We start from the raw sequence: 22,971 nt of genomic DNA on the forward strand, positions 1-22,971 counted from the left end.
GATGCAGAAACTAAGATCTCCTTATGAGCTCTTGGATGCCTTGATGTTTCTGCAAGATTTCCTTGAACATGTCTTTTATTGCTGTCGTGACGGTGTCAGCTTCTTTTAGTGATTATCACCTAAGGGCCATCTTGATGGGATGACTACTACGTGTGCATATTGAATGAACAATGAGGGTTGTTGTGCATGAAGGGAAGCTAGGGTTGGCTATGACATATAGGAATCGGTCCAACAAGTTTTTTATTTTTGCGTTCTTGTGTGCAATGGAACTATTTTTTGTGACTATTTACTAATTGGGACTATTGAATGTTGATTAGGAATTTGCACCAAATGATATCTAGATGGTTTTTCAAAGAAATTGTATGTGATTTGAAATTTATCATGGCTTTGTGCATAGCTAACTAGTCCCCACGTATTGTCAGTGGGACAAACTATCATGGAAAAATGTAAAGTAATGGTTGAATATGGTGTCGTTAAGAACAAATGGGACTACTCCTATGATGCTTGATGAGTGCTTGACTTATACATCTTGAGGTGGTCATCTGATTTGAGGGGTTGTTTAGGTTCAAAAACGGTGTGTCCCAATGATGGTTGATGTGGTGGATGAAAAGGAAAAACTTGAGTCAAGAATTGCAAGCGTGAGTGTGCTTGGAATGTGCAACGAGAGTGGTGATGAATTTTTTTACAGAAATATGGAGGATATTTTGTGGGTGACTAACCTCCTTTGCAATCTGCTTACATGTTTCACTGTGTGTAAGCCAATGAAGTGGCATAGGAGACTATGATTGAATTTTGAACAATTTGTGGTGTCGGTTGGGATTTTCATCTTGGAGCTTTTTTGTAGTGTTTAACGACATGGCCAGATATGTTACAAAGGAAACACCTAGATCGTTCCTGGGTATCACAGGATGGAAGTGAACTTGTATTCATTTTGAGTTGTGCGTTTTGGATGTAAATGTCCATTGGGACTGCTAACTCTACTAGTGAATTTGATATAGGTATGTAACTGGTCGTGGAAGTTTTGTTGTCAAGTGACTGCTAATTCAATTCGATGCATTGGTAACTTGGATTGCATCATGGAATGATCTAGATCCCTGATGCACGGTTTAACATGTTAGGTCATGTCAGAGACGTGGCTAAAGGAATTATAGTTTGATTTCTTCCGTCATATTGGGTTTTTTGGTACTAGGACTTGACTCATTTTGGCAGCAAACTGTGCTATAGGTTCATTGATTTGATGACACAAGTTTTTTGGCTGTTGTAGTGCTATTTGAGACAGATTTGTTTGTGCAAAATTCTCAATAAGTCACCCATATATATGTAAGCATAGCATGTGGGTTCAACAGAAGGGGATTTTAAAATCTTTTTTTGGCATAGCTTTTACATACAAAAGGGTACCATTTCTTCATAGATTGGATAGAAAAGGGTGCATTTTATTCATATAGAATTCATATATGAGGGACTTTTAAATTAGGCCTTGAATGCATGTGATATAGAGGATTTACATATAGTGAACCTCGTAAGGCAAAGAGTACCATATTGCTACAATGCCTTTGAGGATGGCACCGATTTCATGTGCTTTCCTTTGGTTGTCCCACTATTGGTACTTACTAATGTCAATGAAATGAGCGAGCCACGAAATTGTCTTCAAACAATAAGTCCTAGAACAGTTTTGGTCACACTCGTCAGTGTAAAACTTCTTTCAAGGGCTAATGATTTTATGTCATGAGGGGAGACATGAGGGCTTGGTTTGTTTGTGAGAGCTGGGAGAGGACAATATTGACTTTGTCAAGTAGCTGATCAGTGGCTTGTGATTTTGTATGCATGTGTTGAGGTTTGAAAACTTGCGAATACTAAGGCGAAGAGGGGAGCGACATCTCCCAAATGTAATATGTATGTGATGTGTTCCAGTTCTTGAAAAGATGACAAATGGAAGACAAGGAATAAGCTCTTTTTGTCTTCAATTGAAGCTCAATTTGTCTCTCTAGATTACACTTCCTCTTTGCACCTTTAATGGCTTGTCTTGCATGGGAGTGCATGTGTAGTTGCTATGTAGTTATAAAGTGTCCTATGCACTAGGACTCTCTGGGGGACCACTCCCTTCACAATGTGGTGAGAGCTTTAAGGATTAGTGCACACACAGGAAACGATGCACCACTGATGGAGCTAGCATGGATTTTGATGCAGGGATGGAGCGCCATTGATGCTCGAATTCGCACCTCCATTTTAGAGGTTGCAACTTTGAGCATTTGTGCTCCACTTCTCATCCAGCCAATAGAGGACTGCCATTTGGCTCTGACCTTTATATTCAATGCTTCCACAATCTAGAGCCTCTGAGTAGCCAATAAAAACTGCTCTATAAAAATGCAGCTCCATGCAAGTCGTCAGCTTGTCCACAGATGCATTAAAGACGCCCCTTTTCATTCATGCGACTCTCCTTTTGGTTCACGTGAGAGAATGGATTTGAGGCTTCTCAAAACTTAGTCTCTGAAGATGACCCTGAAGCTGCACATTTGTGGCCTTATGGGCACTGGCCCTAACAATGTGATGAGACTTTCACAAGCCTGGATTTTAGGATGCACATTAATTTTAAAAAGAGACGATTGAAACGTTGAAAATGAGGTATTCTTCTTTATGAGGTGGTTTTTGGGCCCTACAAGGGTCCTAAGGGATGTCTTGGTTAGTGAGTTGCTAATTAGGTCCATAGTTTTAAAGTTAGCTCATTTGGTCAATTTGACCAAGCTCGTATGAGCTTTAAGTGTGCGTTAGTAGTAGTTTAAGAGCTTCTGGTGTGTTTAGGGTTTAAGGTTTTGTTTGTTTGTGGAGGTCCTAAATGTTCTCGTCTTTTGTTGTGGAGATCCTAATGGTTGTCTTTTGTTTGGTATTTCTCTCTAAAGCTAGAGGCTTTCTTGTCTCTTTTACGAGACCAACTTTATATTACTCTTGCCATAATAGGCATGCCCCAATTTTATTTAATGGTCCATCCACCACACACCTCTTTCACCTCTTTTCTCTCCTCTCTTTCACTCATTGAACTTTCCCCTCATAGTCCTTCAACTTCACTTGCTTTTTCTCTTTTCCTTTCCTTCCAATTTACACCTATCATTTTCCTTTTACATGTTATTGAAAACATTTATGGAGCTACTTTACAATTAAACTTATAATGACACTCCCAAAGGTAGGGCATTAGTGGGATCCCCACCTTGTTGGGCCCTATAAGGGTTCTAAGGGATGTATTGATTATTGAGTTGCTAATTACGTCCATAGTTTTAAAGTTCCATTTGGTCAATTTGACCATGCAAACTATGGTTAGTATGAGCTTTAAGTGTGTGTTAGTAGTAGTTTAAGAGCTCCTAATGTGTTCAGGGTTTAAGTTTTTGTTTGCTTGTGGAGGTCCTAAATCTTCTTGGCTTTTTTTTTTTGAGAGTAAAACAAAATTTATTAAGAGTAAGATTTTTACAAAGAAAGTATAAAGGCGCCTTTAAAAGGCTAAGCTAACGTCATAAACGGCTGAGCGCACTGTATGGCTCATCTCGAGTTCCAAAAAACTTAACTATTCTTCTAATCTCTTCCAGTTTGCTCTCTACTGGTAACCTTTGAAAGGAAACATCATTTTTGAAGTTCGCAAGATGCATCAATACTAAAGCTATGAGAACTTGCATCTTTTTGTGTATGAGATCATTTTGACCACCCTTGTCCCCAAACAATGCCACCTTCCACTTCAGCTTCATCCTGATATTTAGGTTGTATAACCCCTCATCTTGTACATTAGGGCGAAGCGTTTTAAATAACAGTTTATCTTATTTTCCAGTCTTGACCAGAGTTACTTAGACACTAAAATAGGTGCATGTGGGTTTCTAATATGGCGATACTCTATGGTTCCACTTTGTGATTCTGGATTTCAATGGCATTTTGCTCACCAAAACTCTCCACAGTAGTGAGTTAAGCCTAAACGATGGAGTTGCTTTCCATACTTTGGTGACCTGAGCCACCAGGTCGTGGATCTGTCTATGGGGGTCAGAATTCCAATTGGTCTCGGCTCATCCCTGAAGTCTTTGAGTGTCAGTTTGGTAAAGGTCTTACCATTTCGCCAGATAAATCCCTTGAAGTCTATTGCCTCTCTGTATATGTGACCAGTCGACCAATTCTCCATCACTCTTCTCAAGATGTCTCTAATCAGCTGCGTCTCTGACCTACTAAGATCAAATAATTCTTCCACTTGCTGTGGCGTCCTCCATTTGCATCCCCCTGGGTTCCATACTTGTCTCTGATTGAGGTATTCTGATGACATTAGGACATCTTGCTAGGGGTCTGATATACCTTTCGGGGCATTCCTACAAATTAATTCATTGGGCTATAATGGCCCATGGCTAATTAGTTCCAAGATGGAGTAGACTTTTAAAGCATAGAGCATAAAATTTTGATTTCATACTAGATAATCCTATTCGTCCTCCTTGTTTGGGAGTAAATAACATATCTGAGCTAAATGCACGCCATCTCCCCTCTCAGATGAAATCAGTGACTTTCCTGTCAACATTTTTCAGGCAGGCACTAGCGAACGACAACAAAGATAAGACATACACTAGTACTAACTCAAGCACATACTTCGCCATCGTGATCCTCCTTGTTAGAGAGATTGGCTTGCCACTCCATTTGTCTATTTTGGAAGTAATCCTCTGGAAGGCCCAGTCAAACTTGCTCTTAAGTGAGGTGTCCACCCCTAGGGGCATCCTAGATAGTGAATCAGTTGCCCAGTAGGTATCCAATTGGTTAGGAGGCTCTTTGCCCAGTCTGGTTTCAGCCCCAAGTCTAGCCATAATGCTTCAGTCTTGGAGTTATTTGACTTTCGAGTATGAAAGTAAAGCAAACTCATTGAACGTCTTAAGGAATTTGCCAACGTTTTCTCGCGAACCTTTCAGAATACTTGTGTTGTCATCCACAAAAACTGTGTGCACTTTTATGCTTCCTTTGCTTAACTGATGGTCGATTTGACAAAGGAGGGGTTCTGTCACTACAGTAAATAAGAGGGGGGCTAGTGGGCAGGCCTGCCTCACTGACCTTTGCAGAGTGAAACTCTGATAATGATAACCGTTTAGGGACACCGTTGCCCTTTCATTTGCGAATAGCATTTTAGTTATGTTGCACAATTTATTGCCTTGAAAGCCCAGCATTTCCATCGTTCGAAGGATGAAGTCCCAGCTTATCCTATCATATGCTTTCTCTAGATCCATATTCAGCATGCTATACTTTTCCTTCTGTGTCAAGGCATAATCAATAGCTAGTAATGCATTTAGGACCGCATCCTTGATAGTCCTTCTCGAATGAAACCGTACTGTCTAGGGTGAATCAATCTGCTAAGTAAAAATTTTACCCAATTTGCATGTATCTTGGCTACTGTCTTATAAATATTGTTAAGCATGGTCAGTGGTCTCCACTGGTCTAATCTGCTCCTATCGTGGCTCTTTGAATAAGTTTTATGATTCCAGTATTTAGATCCCACGACATCTCTTTTCTGTTACAAACCCACTGGATTAAGCACAGTTCCCAATAGTGTTGATAGAATTCCACTGGAATGCCATCGGGTCTAGGTGATTTATCCTTAGGCATTTGCATTACTTCATACTTGATCTCATCCTCTAAGATGGGTCTTTGCAACTTGTTCTTCATGTATCATTACCCTTCTAGGCATATCTTCTTAGGTATTCATTCATTCTGTCCTCATAGTTCGTGGGGTGAGAGGGCTCTGAACCTGCAATACGTTCCAAATACTCAGCAAATGCCTTAGCAATTGGCTTATCTCTTGTAATCAGTCTCCCATTATCCTCTTTGATTACTATGATGCACTCTCTCTGTTTCTTTTCCCTTATAGCTCTGAAGAAAAACGCATTTGGTTTGTCCCCATCCTCAAGCCAAACCAGTCTTGATTGAACCTTTGCTGCCTTGAGCTTTTCATGTTCCTAGAGTCTCAGAAACTATTCAACTTCACTATAAAGAGTTGAGAGAATAATGTCCTTGGGGTTCTCTCGAATTGCTCTTTAAATAGAAAGCCTAGCCTCTCTTGCCATGTTTTCTGAGAGTCTTCTGTTCTTTGCTCGTTGCCTACCGTACTCCTTCACAAAGGCAATTGCTGCATTTATGATGTTCTACCATTTCCTGACATCGCTGACTTCCTTGCGTCCCTGCTCCATGCATATGATATTCCTGCGTCAAACTCCCTTTTTCTTTTATCATAGATGTGTTCATCTTAAACGGTAATGGGCCCTTTTTGCCTTGTTCGATTCCCTGCAAGTCAAAGAATACTACCAAAGGAGAGTGATATGAGTCGAGTGCATCTCTCAGGATCTCACCCTATATGATAGGCATAATCCACGCACCCATTCTGCTAAAATAAATTCTATCTAATTGGGCTACTCTCCATGAAGCTGTTGTGCCACATGAAGCACTTCAAGTCTTGCATCCCTTCAAATTCACTCCATTCAACCAGTTCACAGCTTGATTCAAAGAGCCTCCAAGCTAATTTCTCTTGATACAGCATCTCGATTCCCTCACGGGATCTATCGTGCACACTTACAGCATTATTCCAGTCCCCTAAAAGAATTTCTCTCTTTAGGCTTTCTTTGTCTCTTTTAAGAGACCAGCTTTATATTACTCTTGCCATAATAGACATGTCCCCCTTTTATTTAATGGTCCATCCACCCCACACCTCTTTCACTTCTTTTCTCTCCTCTCTTTTACTCATAGACCTTTCCCCCATAGTCTTCACCTTCACTTGCTTTTTCTCTTTTCCTTTCCTTCCAATTTACACCTATCCTTTCCTTTTACAAGTTATTGAAAACATTTATGGAGCTACTTTACACTTAGACTTATAATGACACTCGGATCCAGACCTTGTTATCTCAAATAACCATGGCTCTAGCCTCGACGTATTCCTCACGAGTCACACTTTTAAAGTGTACACTGTACCTCCTACCTTGTTATCTCACCGACCTTGTTATCTCAAATAACCATGGCTCTAGCCTCGACGTATTCCTCACGAGTCACACTTTTAAAGTGTACAGTGTACCTCGTGGGCCTGGCACCTGCTTTGGACAAATGTTGGCTCATTACGCCAGAAGCAGTGCGGGGTATTATATGATGGATGACTTCGTGGACTTCCGGTCAACTTAGAGTTTATGAACATTGATCTTTGCGACGGACCGAGCGAGAGAGATGCGCCGAACACGCAACAGAAAACCTGGCGTATTGTACGGCATGTCTATTGCACATCAATCGATCAGATGATCAAGAACATGACGCTTACCGCAGCAGGATGAACTAAGGAGGGAGTGGCAATTATCGCGGGCTCCTGAAAGCCGAAATTAATGGACTCTTTCACCATCTGCACCGAGCCCACAGACTTGTATCTGCTGGCTTCTGCTGTTCGATCATTCTTGTTGGTGATCGGCACGCATCTGCTAGCTGGAGAAGTCGATACTACCTTGGTCGATGTTTCGTTAATCAACAAATTATCGTGGCTGCTCAGATACTTCAATCCCGTGAACCTTTCATGGCGATATTACTCCATCCTTGCATACAGAGTGGCTGCCAAGGAATGGGGCGAGAAACAAGAGGCGCTGATTAATTACGAGGCTCATCCATTCAAAACGCCTGTTCCTTACATCGTTACAGAGAAATTGGAGGGCTACCACGTGCGACGGCTGGAATCCTCCGGCGTCTTCAGCTCACAAGGATTGCTTACCGTCAGTGCTGCATATCAGGGGGTTCTTGCTGTGTACTACACCATCTCCACGGCGGGCATTGCATTTCTTCCTAACATGGGCATGGGCTTCGCAATGATGGGTCTGGGCAGAGTGATAGTCTTCCCCTGGATAACAAGCAAAATTTACGTGGAAGTATATGCATACCCCTCTGACGTGGAGGGGGAATCGGACTACAAATCGAGCAAATGGGTGATGGTGTTTTGGATTTGTGTTCTGGCAGGTCTACTGTCTCTCTCTTTCTGGCCATACATCGGATATCCGGCCTTTCATCTGCCAGGACAACTGCTACAATTCGCGATTCAGGTTTTTTATCAGTATGTGGCGGTCTCAGAAGTTGTGTTTCACGCAGCCCTGCTCTCATATGGCCCAAGGGCATGGGCGAACAGGATATTGTATTTCGATCACTGGCTGTATAAGCTGCAGACTGTGGGGTTTATGGGTCTCCTTGCATGTCTGATGGTGCTTGGGGTCGCCGACTTTGTGAGTAACCATTTCTATAGATCCTGTCTGTAGCGATTCGACTCGGAATAAGTTGTGGGCAATAAGCATCGAGAAGATTCCGAGCAGAATTTCCTTGACAAGTCAGACAATTCATAGGCAGAAGTTTACATGCTTACTGATTATACTGATTATATATATATATATACACTGTACATCACATGATTATGTAATAGCTTAGTACTTTGTTAACTAGCTGTTGTCAAGTATTGTGTTTGGGAAAGAGTGTTACTAGAACATGATCCTCGATTGGGGAAGCATGGGGCTTTTACAATTGCTAGTTTCAATTCTTTTTTTTAAAGAGCATGGTGGACATCCAAATAAGGGTTGGTAAAAATCTTGGAACTACCATCTATCTAAACGTTGGTATCCTAGTCCTTTTTCATTTTCCCTTTCTTTTGTCATTGGAGAAAGTTAAATACATTACACATTTTTATCAATAAATCTCTAGTAGGGTGCTCATGGGTATGCATTAGCTTACCTTCATTGCTACTTTTACTTGTACTTGCTCAATGGAAGTCCTATAGTCTACCAATATCAACACACCATTTAACATTTCAAAGTAGGAGACAAACATCAAAGAAGGAGACACACCATTTAACATTTCAAAGAAGGAGACAAACATCAAAATTTATGAGGAGTTTTTACCAATCCCTAGAGCTTAACACTTAGGAAAAGGGAACAAAGTCATCAAATCCATCAAACACACCTTGGGGTGAGGTTCTACACGATCGAGCAAGCATTTGGATTCTCATTACTTAAGAGTTGAGAGTTATGGTGCACACATGTTCTACATTTTAGGACACTGCTCATGTAGTCCAAGGAGGTATTCTTATTTTCTTGATCTTCACCTTTATTCTCTATTTTTTAAACATTTTTTGGCCACCTTGGGGGAAGGTCTAAGTTATGGTTTGAGCTATTCTCAAAGGAAAAATTAGGGTTTTTCTTATTTTCTAATCAGGACATCCTCTTCCCCATGTGCCTCTACAGTTATCTTGGTTCTCAAATCTGATGGTTCTTAAAGGTTGTGCATTGATTATAGAGATTTGAACAAGATTATAGTGAAGAATAGGTATCCACTTCCCAGGATTGATGACTTATTGGACCAAGTTCAAGGAGATTCTTATCTACTCCAAGACACATGAAGAGCACTTGGATCACCTACAGCAAGTATTTTCTCTACTGCAACAACATTCTCTTCATCTCAATCCCATTTGGCGCCACTGTCGAGGAGACTAGCGTCTCAAGTAACGAGTAAACATACGCAAGTATGTGTAAAAAACTAACTACTATGAGCTTTCATGAACATAACACTCAAGGGCAAGGAGAGTAAAATTTCTTTTCCAACTCTAACCAAACATATCAACCCCAAGCATCAACCTTGGGTTACTACCTTAAGAAATTTTGTTTATTTCTTAAAAAGAAGCCATTTGAAAAACAAAATAGGCTAGGTAATGGACATGAATGCGTAGAGCTTGCAATTTTAATCATTTCACCTTTTTACAAAAGAGCGATCCGAGCTGACCATGAAAAGTTATGGCTCGGGAAGAGCTTAGGGTTTGACCCTAACCCTACACCCATTCCTATAAAAACCCACTCCACCCCACATATAGCCTCCATCCTCTTCCCCATTCCTAGCCCTATGCAAGACCTTCCTCCCTCTCCATCGACCACCACTCTACTCCCATCCTCACACGGTGAGTTATTTCAAGCCCTTCTCGTAGCGATAACCTAGCCATCCGCCCACTGTCCATTCGCCCTCAACAATCTTGTTACATCAAGAAAGACTTGGAGAGCGTTAAGGTGACCATCTCTTCCTCTCCTTGGATTTCCGTCAAAGTTTTTCGTCTGTCAAGTTTCCTCCACTACCATCCCCCCCCCCTCTCCATCCCCCCCCTCCACCCCCTCCCTCCCCCTCCACCCCCCCATCCATCCCCTCCACCCGCCCCCCACCCCCGCCCCCTCCACCCGCCACTCCATCCCCTACCCCCCCCCCCTCCCTCTCCACCCCCCCTCCATCCCCTCCACACCCCCCCCCACCTCCCCCCGCTCCATCCCCTCCAACCCCCCCTCCTCTCTATCCCCTCCCCCCCCCCCCCTCCCCCTCCACCCCACCATCCATCCCCTACCCCCCCCCCCCCTCCATCCCCTCCACCCCCCCCCTCCCCCTCCACCTCCCCTCCATCGCCTCCACCCCCCTTCATCTCCTCCATTCCCTCTCCCCCCCCCCCTCCCTCTCCACCCCCCATCCCCTCCACCCCCCCCCTTCTCCATCCCCTCCATTCCTCGCCCCCCCCTCCCCCTCTTCTCCATCCCGTCCATTCCTCCCCCCCCGCCCCTCGCTTCCTCTCCACCCCCCCTCCATCCCCTCCACCCCCCCCTTTCCCCTTCTCCATCCCCTCCATTCCTCCCCCCCCCCTTCTCCACCCCACATATAGCCTCCATTCTCTTCCCCATTCCTAGCCCTATGTAAGACCTTTCTCCCTCTCCATCGACCACCACCCTACTCCCATCCTCACATGGTGAGTTATTTCAAGCCCTTCTCGTAGCGATAACCTAGCCATCCACCCACCATCCATTCACCCTCAACAATGCTGTTACATCGAGAAAGACTTGGAGAGCGTTAAGGTGACCATTTCTTCCTCTCCTTGTATTTTCGTCAAAGTTTTTCGCCCGTCAAGTTTCCTCCACCATCATCCCCGGCCCCCCCTCTCCATCCCCCCCTCCATCCCCTCCACCCCCCCCTCCCCCTCCACCCCCTCGTCCATGCCCTCCACCTCACCCCACCCCCCCCTCCGTCTCCAACCCCCCTCCCCCTCCACCCACCACTCCATCCCCTACCCCCCCCCCCCGCCCTCCCTCTCCAGCCCCCTTCCATCCCCTCCACCCCCCCCCTCCATCCCCTCCACCCCCCCCCCACGTCTTGCCCCTCCATCCCCCCCCACCTCCATCCCCTCCACCCCCCTACCTCTCGCCCCTCCATCCCCTCCAACCCCCCCCTCTCCATCCCCTCCCTACCCCCCCCGCCCTCCCCCCGCCCTCCATCCCCTCCACCCCCCCCTCCATTGCCTCCACACCCCCACCCCCCTCCATCTCCTCCATTCCGTCTCCCCCCGCCCCCTCTCTCTCCACCCCCCATCCTCTCCACCCACCATCCCCTCCACCCCACCCCTCTTCTCCATCCCCTCCATTCCTCCCCCCCTGCTCCCTCTCCACCCCTGCTCCATCCCGTCCACCCCCCCCCTCCCCCTTCTCCATCCCCTCCATTCCTTCCCCCCCCCCGCCCTTCTCCATCCCCCCATCCATGCCCTCTAGCCCCACCCCTGCTTCCCCCTCCACCCACCCATCCATCCCCTACCCCCCCGCCTCCATCCCCTCCACCCCCCCCTCCCCCTCCCCCTCCCCCCCCTCCTCTCCCTCCCCCCCCCTCCACCCCCGCCTTCCCCCCCTGCCCACCCCTCCCTCTCCACCCCCCCTTCCCCTCCACCTACCCTCCCCCCCCTCTTCCACCCCCCCTCGCCGGCTGCCCTTCTCTCCCTATCTACCCGAGTAGGTATAGGTTACCTAGATCTCGAGTGTAAGATAGAGATGTGTACTTGCCCATGTGATCTAATTTTGAATGGATATATGACCTTTTGGTTGCTAGGATCATACAATTTGTATGCTTTTCTTTCTTCATTGTAGCCAACCATGATGCATTTATGTGACTTAACATCCAACTTTCTACAATGATAATCATGTATGTGGCCATATGCTATGGAGCTAAATATGTAAAGATGCCTAACACCTGGCTTATATGTAGTGAATGCCTCATAAGGTGTCATACCTTGAATCAATTTGGTTAGAAGTCAATTAAGCAAATAGTTTACAGTGGCAATTGCCTCTATCCAATACTGATTTGAAAGATGCTTATCACTGAGCATTTCTCTAGCAGTGTCTGCTAAAATACCATTCTTCCTTTTGGCTATTGCATTCTGCTGAGGAGTATTTGCACAAGTGAATTATCTTTGAATGCCATTACTTTTGCAAAATTTTGTGAATGCTGAAAACATGTATTCACCTCCTCTATCTGATCTCATGACTTTGATTTTTCTTCCTATCTGGTTCTCAACCATGGCTTTGAATTCTTGAAATCTAGGAAATACTTTAGGTTTCTCTTTTACAAAGTAGACCCAACAATATCTAATGTGGTCTCATCGATGAAAGTCAAGTAGTAAAGTCAACCATTGATGCTATGGGTCTGTGCATAACCCCATACACCTGTATGTATCAAATCAAGAATTCCTCTTGCTTGAGAGGTGCTTCCGCAAAAATTGCTTGTCTTGTTTTACCAAAGCAACATGCTTTGCAAATTTACTAAATGCTAAAGTTTTGGAATTCCAATTGCCATATTTTGATTTCATAGCTACAGCTTTTGAAATTGATGTGTCCATATTTCTTGTGCCATACTGTGGAAATTGGCATCGGTTGCTTTTGAGCTGACATGGCAACAAATCGGTACTAAATCTAGCATCTTGAATAAGCCTTCTTCCTTGACTTCTTTTCCCACTGGTTGATATCCTCTAGATATGTCTCTGATTGTGCATTCATCTCCATCAAAGATGACTTGATAGTTGTGTTATGTCATTTGCCCAACTGAAAAGAGGTTCTTACTGAGCTTTGGATTTTCACCAATCCTTTTGTACAAGTGAAATTATTCATAGGGACAATGCCTTTCCCTTAAAGTGGATTCAGTGTGTTATCTATCGTGTAGATAACATTCATCGGTCCTTCTAATGGTCTCACCTCCATGAACTAATTTGGCTTTGAAGGTGTATTTATGTGGGTTGCGAGAGTGCAGACTCCCAATTCACTTAGAGGTATGGCCTAACTCCCCATTCACTTAGAGGCATAGCCCTGAGTTTTAAAGTGATGACTGCTTAGGGGGAAATATTATAGATGGATTTTGGATGGTATGTTGATGTGCATAACTTAATTTTATGATTTGGTGATAATTTGGTGCACATAGAATAAGATATTCTCACCACATGAATTATGCATCTCTCTATCTTTCTCTCTCTCTCTCTCTCTCTCTGTCTCTCTCTCTCTCTCTCTCTCTCTCTCTCTCTCTCTCTCTCTCTCTTCCTTCTACCTTAGCAACTATGACACCCATCCATAAATCTCAAACATGAGATAAAAAAGCAAGAAAATTTTTTGGTTAACATTTGACAATCCTATTGGGGAAGGGTAGGGAGAGTGTTTGAGAGTGGGCATGGAGAGGATATACAAAGAGTCCTTTTCTGGAGAGTAGGCTAGGAAAAATGAATGGCAATCATTGGAATAGGTAGATAGATGTCAATGGAAGGAAGTGGGCTATGATAACTAGTGGAAAAGGAGCCCAAATCAAGTTCACGAGGCACTCTAAACTACCATTCCTCCAAAGCAAAATAGAGCCAAAGTTTTTGGAAGCAAGGAGATGAAAAGGGGGGCAAATTGGCCTAAAATGAAGGAGGAATTAGAATTAGCCAAGGGAATGCATCACATATGAAGTGGTTCTAGGGCATGCAAAGTAGCCAAGAGGGTGCAAGTCATGCACAAAATGATGAGGGCAGACAACAACATATGAGCAAATATGAAGAGGGAGAGGAGAAGGGTGGAGATGAAGAGATAGGCAACAACTAGGGAGCAGACCATAAATGACTAACTATACACTATATTAGTTGAAAATAATGAATATATGCATAACCCTTTGGGGGTAGAGCTATGGTTTCCAACCCTTTTGTCTTTGAGCCTTCTTGGTGTTAGTGTTATGCACAATATAAACAGATGATGTTTAGATGAATCCTCAATGCCTTCCCTCAAGATTAACATCATGAAGTAGGCCTTCTCTCAAGGTGATGATTATGGGGAATGCAAGAGGGACGGAACATTACATTCCATCACACCCCTTTAATGGGAATTTCTATCCTTTGAGTCAAACCAAGATCTTGTCAGAGTTTTCTTTCCTTAGTGTGGTTTGGTGAAGATGTCTACAACATTCTCTTTGTTGTCACAATGTTGCAATGTGATGTCACCAAGTAACACTCTTTCTCTAGTGAAGTCCTCTCTGCCATCAATGTGCTTTGTTCTAGAGTGATATATTAGACTCTTTGCTAATTCTTGAGCCAATTGATTATCATAGCATATTCTTGTTGGATTTGTCTCCTCAAAGTAATCGATTTTTTAAAATAGTATTCTGAGCCATATAGCCTCACGTGCACTTGTTGTGCCCTGTATTTTGCCTCTATTGAAGACAAAGAAATAGCTGGTTGTTTGTTTGACAACCTTGATATAGCACCTTGACCAAGGAAAAATTCATATCCTTATGTGGATCTCCTCATCTTAAGATCTCTTGCATAGTCATTGTCACAGTATCCATGCAACCTTGGATGACTTGCTCTATAATCTATTCCAAACTATCTTGTGCCTTTGACGTACCTTATAACTCTCTTGACTGCATTTCAGTGAGACTATTTTGGATTTGACATAAATTGTGCTATTGAGAGTACTACATAATAGATACCTAGCCTTGTGGTAGTTAGATATATAAGAGATTTGATGAGTTGCCAATAGTAGTTATCATTGGCTATAGTTTTTTTGGGATCTTTGGTGGTTTCAAGGATTACTGCTTTTATTCCAAACACAAGGCTACAGTGTGTGCAATTGGTCATGACTTTGTATGCCTTGCAATGAACCCGGAGTGCAACGAAAGTAAGTTTGTGTTCCCAGTCATTCCAGCTAGCCTCTATCACGTGAGTCATTGTTAAGCACACAGTTTGTTGATTTGTTATCTTATTCTTGATTTGTTGTCTTATGTTGATTTTTTGGTGCTATGGATACTTGGTTGTACCCAGAGAATCCATCCAGGAAGCTATAAGCTTCCTTCCTCATGACTCTCTCTAGCACATGTTGTGTAAAGGGCAGCAGTGACAGCGACGGCAGATAATGGTCCTTACGTGTGGCATCTCTGACTTTTTTAGGATCGACACATACTCAAAATTTGCCATTCTTTTTAAGCACAATGACAATGGGGAACACTCGGACTGTATGTTTGATCTCATAAATCAATTCGCATTGATCAATTTTTGCATTTCCTCTATCACAATCGCATATTTGGGATTCATGAGATAGGGCCTTTGCCTCACAGGTCTCATGTCATCCCTCAGTGGGATGGTATGTGGCATGACTTAAAGGGGCGTGCCCTTCATGTTGATATAATTCCAAGCAAAGCGGTCTTCATATTCTTGTAGGATGGCAATTAGGGCCTCTTCTTGCTCGACTATGAGGTCATTGGCTATATAGACCGGTTTCGGTGTTCATCCTCTGAAGCAAGGTCTACTTCCTTGACCACAACTAGACCATCATAACCATATTGGTCTCCCTCCTTGGAAGTACTCTTGGCTTGCTCAAGAAGTATCTTGCAGTCTTGAACCATGTAGGCTTTAAATTGCTTAGGGATTTAGTGGAGGTTAGTCTCTTCTTCTTCTCTTCCTCCAAGCCTTTTAGTTTGGGTTGCTTCTCCTTAGGAGAAGTCTTCTTGCTTTGGCCCCTTAGGGCCTTATCCTCATGCATGGTTTTGGATTCTAGAGGGCTCTTTTGCCTTTAGAGATACTATGGGGGCCTTAGTTCTGTCTAACCTGGATCCCTAGTTGGAAGAGAATTCATGGTGCGCCATCACAGCATCGACGTATCTCAGCCAATGGAGATTGGACTTGACCTTCCTTACCCCCTTTCTATCCTCAAGTTCCCTCACACACTCAGTTGGGTACTCGTCTTCGATAGGGTGCAATTGAGGGGTAGAGAGTGCTTTCTAGGGCTCCCACCCGAGCTGGGTATAGAGGAGGGTGAGAAGCCATTATTCATGGAAGCATGTTCCCCTCAAAGTCCATTTGTTCATTCCCTTGCATCTCAGGACTCGACAACTAGAAGCTAGGTATTCTGGGGTCAAAGATTCTAATGAAGGATGGCTCTCCCTCATAAAACTAAAAATGAGGCCCCATAGGATTCACTGTTGAAGTGGGCATTGGGATACTCTTTGCGCTTCCTGATGCAAGAGCTGTGGGAGGACCTTGTGGCTCCTCAAGCACACTAGTTTGCCTTACAAAGGGATTTACCAAAGTGGGGTCAAACAAACCAAACCTTCCCATAAAGTTTGAGAATGATTCCCTTAGCCATTAGGCTATGGTTAATGCTCGGTTGATGGTGTGGGAGATTGAGGTCTGACGGAGCTAGACTTAGGAGCCATGGAGGCCTTGGGATTTGAGTTTTCACCTGCTGTTGTGTCAAAGCTCATTGTGTCCTCCGAGCTCAAGGTGTCCACGTATGTGGGACCGTGAACTGAATATGAACTTAAGGTCGAGATCCCAGAAGGAATTGACACTGAGGTGGATAGAATATCATTAGAGGCATTGTCCTCTAGCTCTAGTTTGAATCCTAGCACTCTACCAGACCTCAAGTAGATGTGTTGGTAACCCACATTGGCTGTTACAATCAATTTTAGTCACTGTGCAATTCTAGCGTTAAAGCAGCAAGTTGTTGCATTAGCCTTAAATCATCGACTTGTAGATCGTTGCATTATCTGGTCACTACATTGCATTAATGGTAAAGTAGCCTGTTTTTATAGAGCAGCGACTTAGAAGTCATAACATTGTCCTTAATGTAGTGACCTCAATATAGTAATGAATCTTAACATGACGAGAGCCTTAAAGCAGTGGGTCAAACATAGCAATGACTGTTGTAGTAGTGACTTGGTGGTCGCTGCATTAACCCTAAAACTACAAGTTGACCTTGGATCTGGCACTTGTCAGTTCATATAATGTCACATGGCAATGAGTGGGTGAGGTGGATGAGGTGTCAGTGGTAGTTGATTGATAACAATCAAAGCAACAGGTCACTGCGTTATTAACATAGCGACTTTGAGACTTGTTGTGTTAACCTAAACACAACAACACACAGACATGCTCTGTTGACAATTGGTTTTTGGTGATTGTTAGATATTTGAGTTTCTATGCAGGGTTTGGAGGCTGTAGAGGACACTACTCTATCTATTCTACCTACTCAAAGTAAAAAATAACAATAAACAACAACTTGAAAGTGCGAAATAAGATATTTTCCCAAAGTGAGTGTCCACGCACTTCGAAATCTGCTTGTGGCTTCATTTCTTAGTGTTTTTTGTGAGATTTGACTACACACACCACTTAGCAATCATCTCTACTACCTATTCCTATGATTTAAATAACCAAAAACAACCTTCAATCAATCAAAATGCTTGAATGATAAAAAAAGACAACTTCTTCTTTTCCACACCCAACTTTCCACCACACCACCTATACTCCAGAATCAAAGATCCTAATTAAGCTAGAAACATTGAGCAATGGGTGGAAAATAAGAGAAAGCTTATGCATTGCAAAAGCATACCTTGAACTCCTCGGCAATAATGCCAAAAATGTGTAGTCCTATGGTGACTCCTTTGTTGTGGGGATCTTGAAGGAATGCGGAGGGAACCTCTCCTCCTTGTGGGAGCAATGCAAGCATGAGCCATCCTTAAGTGTCACTGCTGAGACTCCCGGATTATCACAATGTGTTTCCATGCGAAGGGGAAGGGGAAGGGGAGATGGAAGAAGAGAGGGAGGAGCGAAAACAAGAGGGGAATGAAGGAGGATGGAGTGACAAACACAAAAAGAAAACAAGAGAAGACTCAAAACGCTCTTAAAAAGAAAGAGAGAGATCTTATTCCAAACTTGTGCATACAACATTGAAGAACAAAGTCAACCATTTGGCCTTTTATACATTCCACTTTTTGAAGGGAGGGCCAACCCTCTCTCTCTCTCTCTTTCTCTCTCTCAATTTTTACAACATGGATTCTCTTCTATGTTGTGATTCGATTCCATGTAAGAAGCTTTTTCCTTGTGAACATGGTAAGCCATGTGTTAAATCACAATCTTATGGTGAAAACAATGATTACTTGTCTAGCACTAGATCATTTTATGAAATTCTCAAATCCATGTGGCACATTCTAAACCATTAGATCAATGGGGCCATTATGAGCTACTTTTCAATGCCCATACTAATATACTTAGTTATTATTAGTTCATGGAATCACAAGGATTTCTGTCCTCAATAGCATTTGGAGATATAAATATAAAGGTAGGCAACTAGTAGAGCGCCAACACTCAAATGTAATGAAGTACATTCAAGTGATTGAATGGATGAGGTGGAGAAGCAAGGAGAGTACAAACAAGTTGTTTTCCAAATCAAGAAGTGTTTTGCTATGGGATTAGGGGTATGTGTGTGCGTGTTGGGAGCTTCAGAGGGCTTGAGGAAATCATATTGTTGGAAGAGCCTTGCCGATGCCCACCATCTTGCTCTATTTTGATCTTGTCAACCTAAATTGAGTCATTTGAATTGCAGAGTCCTTTTTCTTGTTGGACGCATGGAGTCCTTTTTCTTGTTGGACGCATGGGACACTCACCTGTGGGTTTTCTCCACAAGCATTGTCTTCTTTGTTTCATCGCCTTGTTACATGGGGATGTCCTTGCCAACTCCCTGCACCAGGGCTCTCCATTGTTTTGGATTGCTTGTGAAAAAGCTAACACATGACAATCTGTGTTGAGAGCTTGAATATTTGTATTTTTCATTGCAACTCTCATAGTGTCAGTAGCTTCTAGATATCTCTTCTTGTGAGTTCTTCTTCTTTTCAGATGCAGTCATTGTGGATGAGCCACACACAATTCATGCGTATACATATACTTCACTCGCATGACATCCTGAGAGAGTAGTAGCAATCGATCTTGTGCCAGAGATTTAGTGAATACATACATTTTGGAACCCTTTGCCACCCCGCTCCAAGCTGAAGAGAAAGTGTCTATTGTGTGAAGTTCTTCCTAATGTATTCATTTTCTGCTTGCATGGATTGTTATTGTTCTTAGGTGAGCACTCTCTTTTCTACTTTGGACATTCAAAAATGCTCCAAGATGTTTGTTTCTACACCTACATTTGACTTATGGAACTTTCAACGCCTATTTTAGATGTCAATTGCGTCTCTAGCACACATTTTAGTAATGGAGTCAAATCGAATGTAAGCAGTTCCAATGTGCGAAGAATGGGTGGGTGGTGCACCTATACATCACAATTATTGCCAAATTAGCTTACAGTTAAAAGGAAGCTACGAGATTTACTGCAAAATATTTCAGCAAAGACCAGCCAAAGAGACAAAAGAATTCCACACCTGGTAAAGCCACGTGAAAGTAAAGCCTTGCGGGGCTACCAAAGCTCCTTCAACCCCAAAGGCATGTTGGTAGCATGCCATCTATTGCCCCCCAAAGCACTAGGGGTCAGTTGAGGCTTGAGAGGTTCTAGTGTCTCATTAGGAGAATTGTTACAATGCAAAAATCATGCTGCATTGGCTATGGAAAGTGGCTTATCAAGTGTTTGTGCTTTGTGCCTATCAGACTAGCGGTGAGCATTGAGCATGGCACTGGTAGACTAGGCTTACTTGTTGAGGAATGAATGAGCAATGACAATGGCATGTATGTTGAGCAGTTTGAGCAACACTTGCACGATTCACCCATGCTCGTCATAGGCCTCTTGCCAAAGGTCTTATTATTAAGAAAATTTTAGAAGAGCAACAGTTCCTGTGGGCAAAGTCATGGAATGTGTACATAGGAACCAACAACATTGCATTGCTAGTACCAAAGCCCCTCTCCATATTTTTGTGCGATGGTTATAGATGAGTCACTCAATAATGTACGTGCAGACTCAATCACTGTAGAGTGCAACTATCATCAAGAAAAGGAATAGAACAATGAGTGAGAGAGAGGTTGATACCTCAAATTTTAGAGGGTTTTTGTTAGGGAGGGAAGCTTCCACAAAGATGTGTAGGAACCCAGAAGCCCAAGAATACTCCTAGGACGACCTGTGCCCGATGCTACTACTATGCTACTCTAACGTCTACAATTGCACATGCACATAAAGGTAATTACTATTTGCCTTTGCAATATTATAGTTCTCATTAGGTGATCATAAAAGAGTAGCTCAAACAAAAGATAAAACAAAAATATCAATAAAGTACTCTTTTTTAATTTGCAGGTACACTCCTATAGCAAAATTTGAGCAAAGCGAACTTGGAAACCAAAAGATGCAGTTGACACTCCACGTAAGTATGACATTGCAAGATTGCTTTATTTTTGTGCAATGCATCCAACAGTGGATGTGCTCTCCCATGTGCTACACCTCCAACACTGGCGGTAATCATTTTAAAAATGGAGGGATGGCACATTCCCCCATGATTGTGAATTTAACGGAGAGAAATTTATCAAGTCTTCGCCATACTTTATGTATGGATTTTCTACTTCCCCCTCCCCCTCCCTTTCCCCTCTCTTCCCAGTCCTTGTGCACACATTCTAATGAGCACCTTTTTCTCATGTGTGTTTATATTACTTAAGCATTGTATGCCTAACCCACTAGTTCTTTTTGTTTTTCTTCATTTTTGCTAGAGTTCGCAATTCGCTACAAACATCACTCTTTGAATGAATATATTCTTCAAAAGGTACACGTAACACAATGACTTACCACTTGACAACAAATTAATTTCACTTGCTTACATCACTGGATTCAATAATTATGTGGATCTTCAAGACTTTATTGAAAATTGCAACAACTTACTATTAGTGAAGCAGGAACCAAAAAATTTGAGATATGCAAATGGCACATCACATCTATCATTTTCTAGAGAAATTACACAGCTTGATCCTGTTGGGAATTGGTATCATCCTAAAATCTAAGGATGAAAGAGAAAGGAAAGGAAAGTACACATGATAGAAGGCACAAAGATCTAGATTGATTTATTCATGATGTGACACTACAATATATAGTGCCAAGTACAATGTACCACACACTAATCTATATGGGATAAATCCCTAGGTGCCACATGGCACACCTACACACTCACACACAAAGGACCACACACAAAGAGCAGTCCTAGTGGAGCACTTACACCCAACAAACCCTCCTTAAGTGATACACTAGGAGGACAAAAACCACAAAAGAACCAAGATCCAAAGAATCCCTCCTCAAGGAATATCCTCATACTGTGTCAAGGATAAATCTAGGCTTATGGTTTCTCATGCCAGTGTCTCTGGTCAAGGATAAATCTCATAGCACTAGTGTCAGTTATGGGTTTCCAAGGGTAGAGACAAGAGAAGGATCTGGTAAACACAATCACATAGAGAGAGAGAGAGAGATGGACCTTGCCACGCAACCCTCCTCAAGGGACATCTCTCCTGCTGGTCAAGGATAAATCTGGTACTCATGGTCCAGTTTCTCATGCCATGTCAGGGGTGCCTCATGGGTAGGGACAAAATAATAAGGCCCACAACTCATTACACATCAAAACACACATAAAAGAGAGATCTTCCACATGGCCTACATCATGTGGTGGCCAAAGGTGTGTACAAAAGGAGAGATTCATTTTAGGCTGTACCAGGGCAGAGTACCCATAATCATAAAATATCATCATGGAGAATACATCTTTTTATGCACAAGGCAAGTGCATAGAACCCAGCAGAACCATGAAGAAAATGGGAAGGTCTTACCACTTTTCGTGGCAGTGTCTAATCCCTTACATGAGAAATAAGATTCAGTTCTTTAATATCTTTGAGAAGAGAACTGAAATAAAAATCTGCAGCTCATAAAAAAATACATCTTTTTGTATGGCAAGAGAACGCAACAAAGAGCTGAGATATCAGAATATCTGAGTGAAAACAACTCCCTTTGGAACCACATAATCAAGAGCAGAAAAATAATTTGTTCTTCAGCAAGATATCCAAAAAGAAGCAGAACAATACTTTCTTGCTGAATATAACAGAGGACAGCAGAACCTTGAGTAGAGACCAATCACAAAATGAATGTGTGCAGCGCAGCTTGAGAAGGAAGTGTGGCGCACTGCTGCAGCATCACCTTATATCGAAGATAATGAATAAAGAAGAGATGGCTGTCGACAGCTTGAGCAGCCTTAGAGAAGCCATGAAAAGCAACATGTTGATCAGGAACAAACCCCTCCAGTAGAAATGTCACGCAGTAGCAACAGGGATATGCTTCTCAGATAATGACGGCCAGCAGTAGCACAACAGAGAAGGATGGCCTTCTTCTGCGACAGTAAAATGGAAGCGACCAGCATCGTATCATGAAAGAAGACGTGGGCACATCGAGATGGAGAGAGGGCATGTGCACAGCCCAAAGTTTTCTGGTCAGGAGCAGCTCATGAGATGCACACAATCTTGGAAAGGTGTTCGCAGCCAGCAGCCTGAGAAAGATTGATGCAGGGCGTGAAACATCTTGACACGAACCAGAAGGGGTGCGGGCCTATGAAGAGAAGCATTTCCGTGCTTAGCCAGAGGTAGGTGTAACCAGAACCATGGCGGCCTGCAACCAGAAATAGAGGAGTTTGGAGAGGATAATCTCGAGCTGAGAGGGAAGAAGAATCTACGTTAGGCTAGGTGAGCTATGACTGAGGTGAAGGAGAGGAGAAGAGAATAAGATGAAAGGGAGCTAGGAGATAAGCTAGAAGAGGGAGAAAAACTAGAGTAGACTAACTATGAGCTAGGAAGAGGGAGCTATGGATGAGGAGTCTATGGCTCTGATACCAATTGTTGGGAATTGGTATCATCCTAAAATCTAACGATGAAAGAGAAAGGAA

General features: G+C 43.0%; 1 protein-coding gene across 1 annotated transcript; it reads left to right on the forward strand.

Annotated features, from left to right (window-relative positions):
- Positions 1 to 7,232: 7,232 nt before the first annotated feature.
- On the forward strand, positions 7,233 to 8,349 carry LOC147904919 (uncharacterized). Its single transcript, XM_087398269.1, has one exon. It carries the CDS (start codon positions 7,362 to 7,364, stop codon positions 8,271 to 8,273), a length of 912 nt encoding a protein of 303 aa, XP_087254395.1. The 5' UTR covers positions 7,233 to 7,361; the 3' UTR covers positions 8,274 to 8,349.
- The last annotated feature ends 14,622 nt before the right edge of the window (positions 8,350 to 22,971 follow it).

Source organism: Dipteris shenzhenensis, chromosome 2, assembly GCF_047967505.1.
Source record: "Dipteris shenzhenensis isolate YYH24624 ecotype China chromosome 2, Dip_SZ_1.0, whole genome shotgun sequence".
Lineage (NCBI taxonomy): Eukaryota > Viridiplantae > Streptophyta > Polypodiopsida > Gleicheniales > Dipteridaceae > Dipteris > Dipteris shenzhenensis.

Coding starts and splice junctions, on each gene's coding strand:
- LOC147904919 (XM_087398269.1), top strand. CDS start 7,362: ATGGACTCTTTCACCATCTGCACCGAGCCCACAGACTTGTATCTGCTG.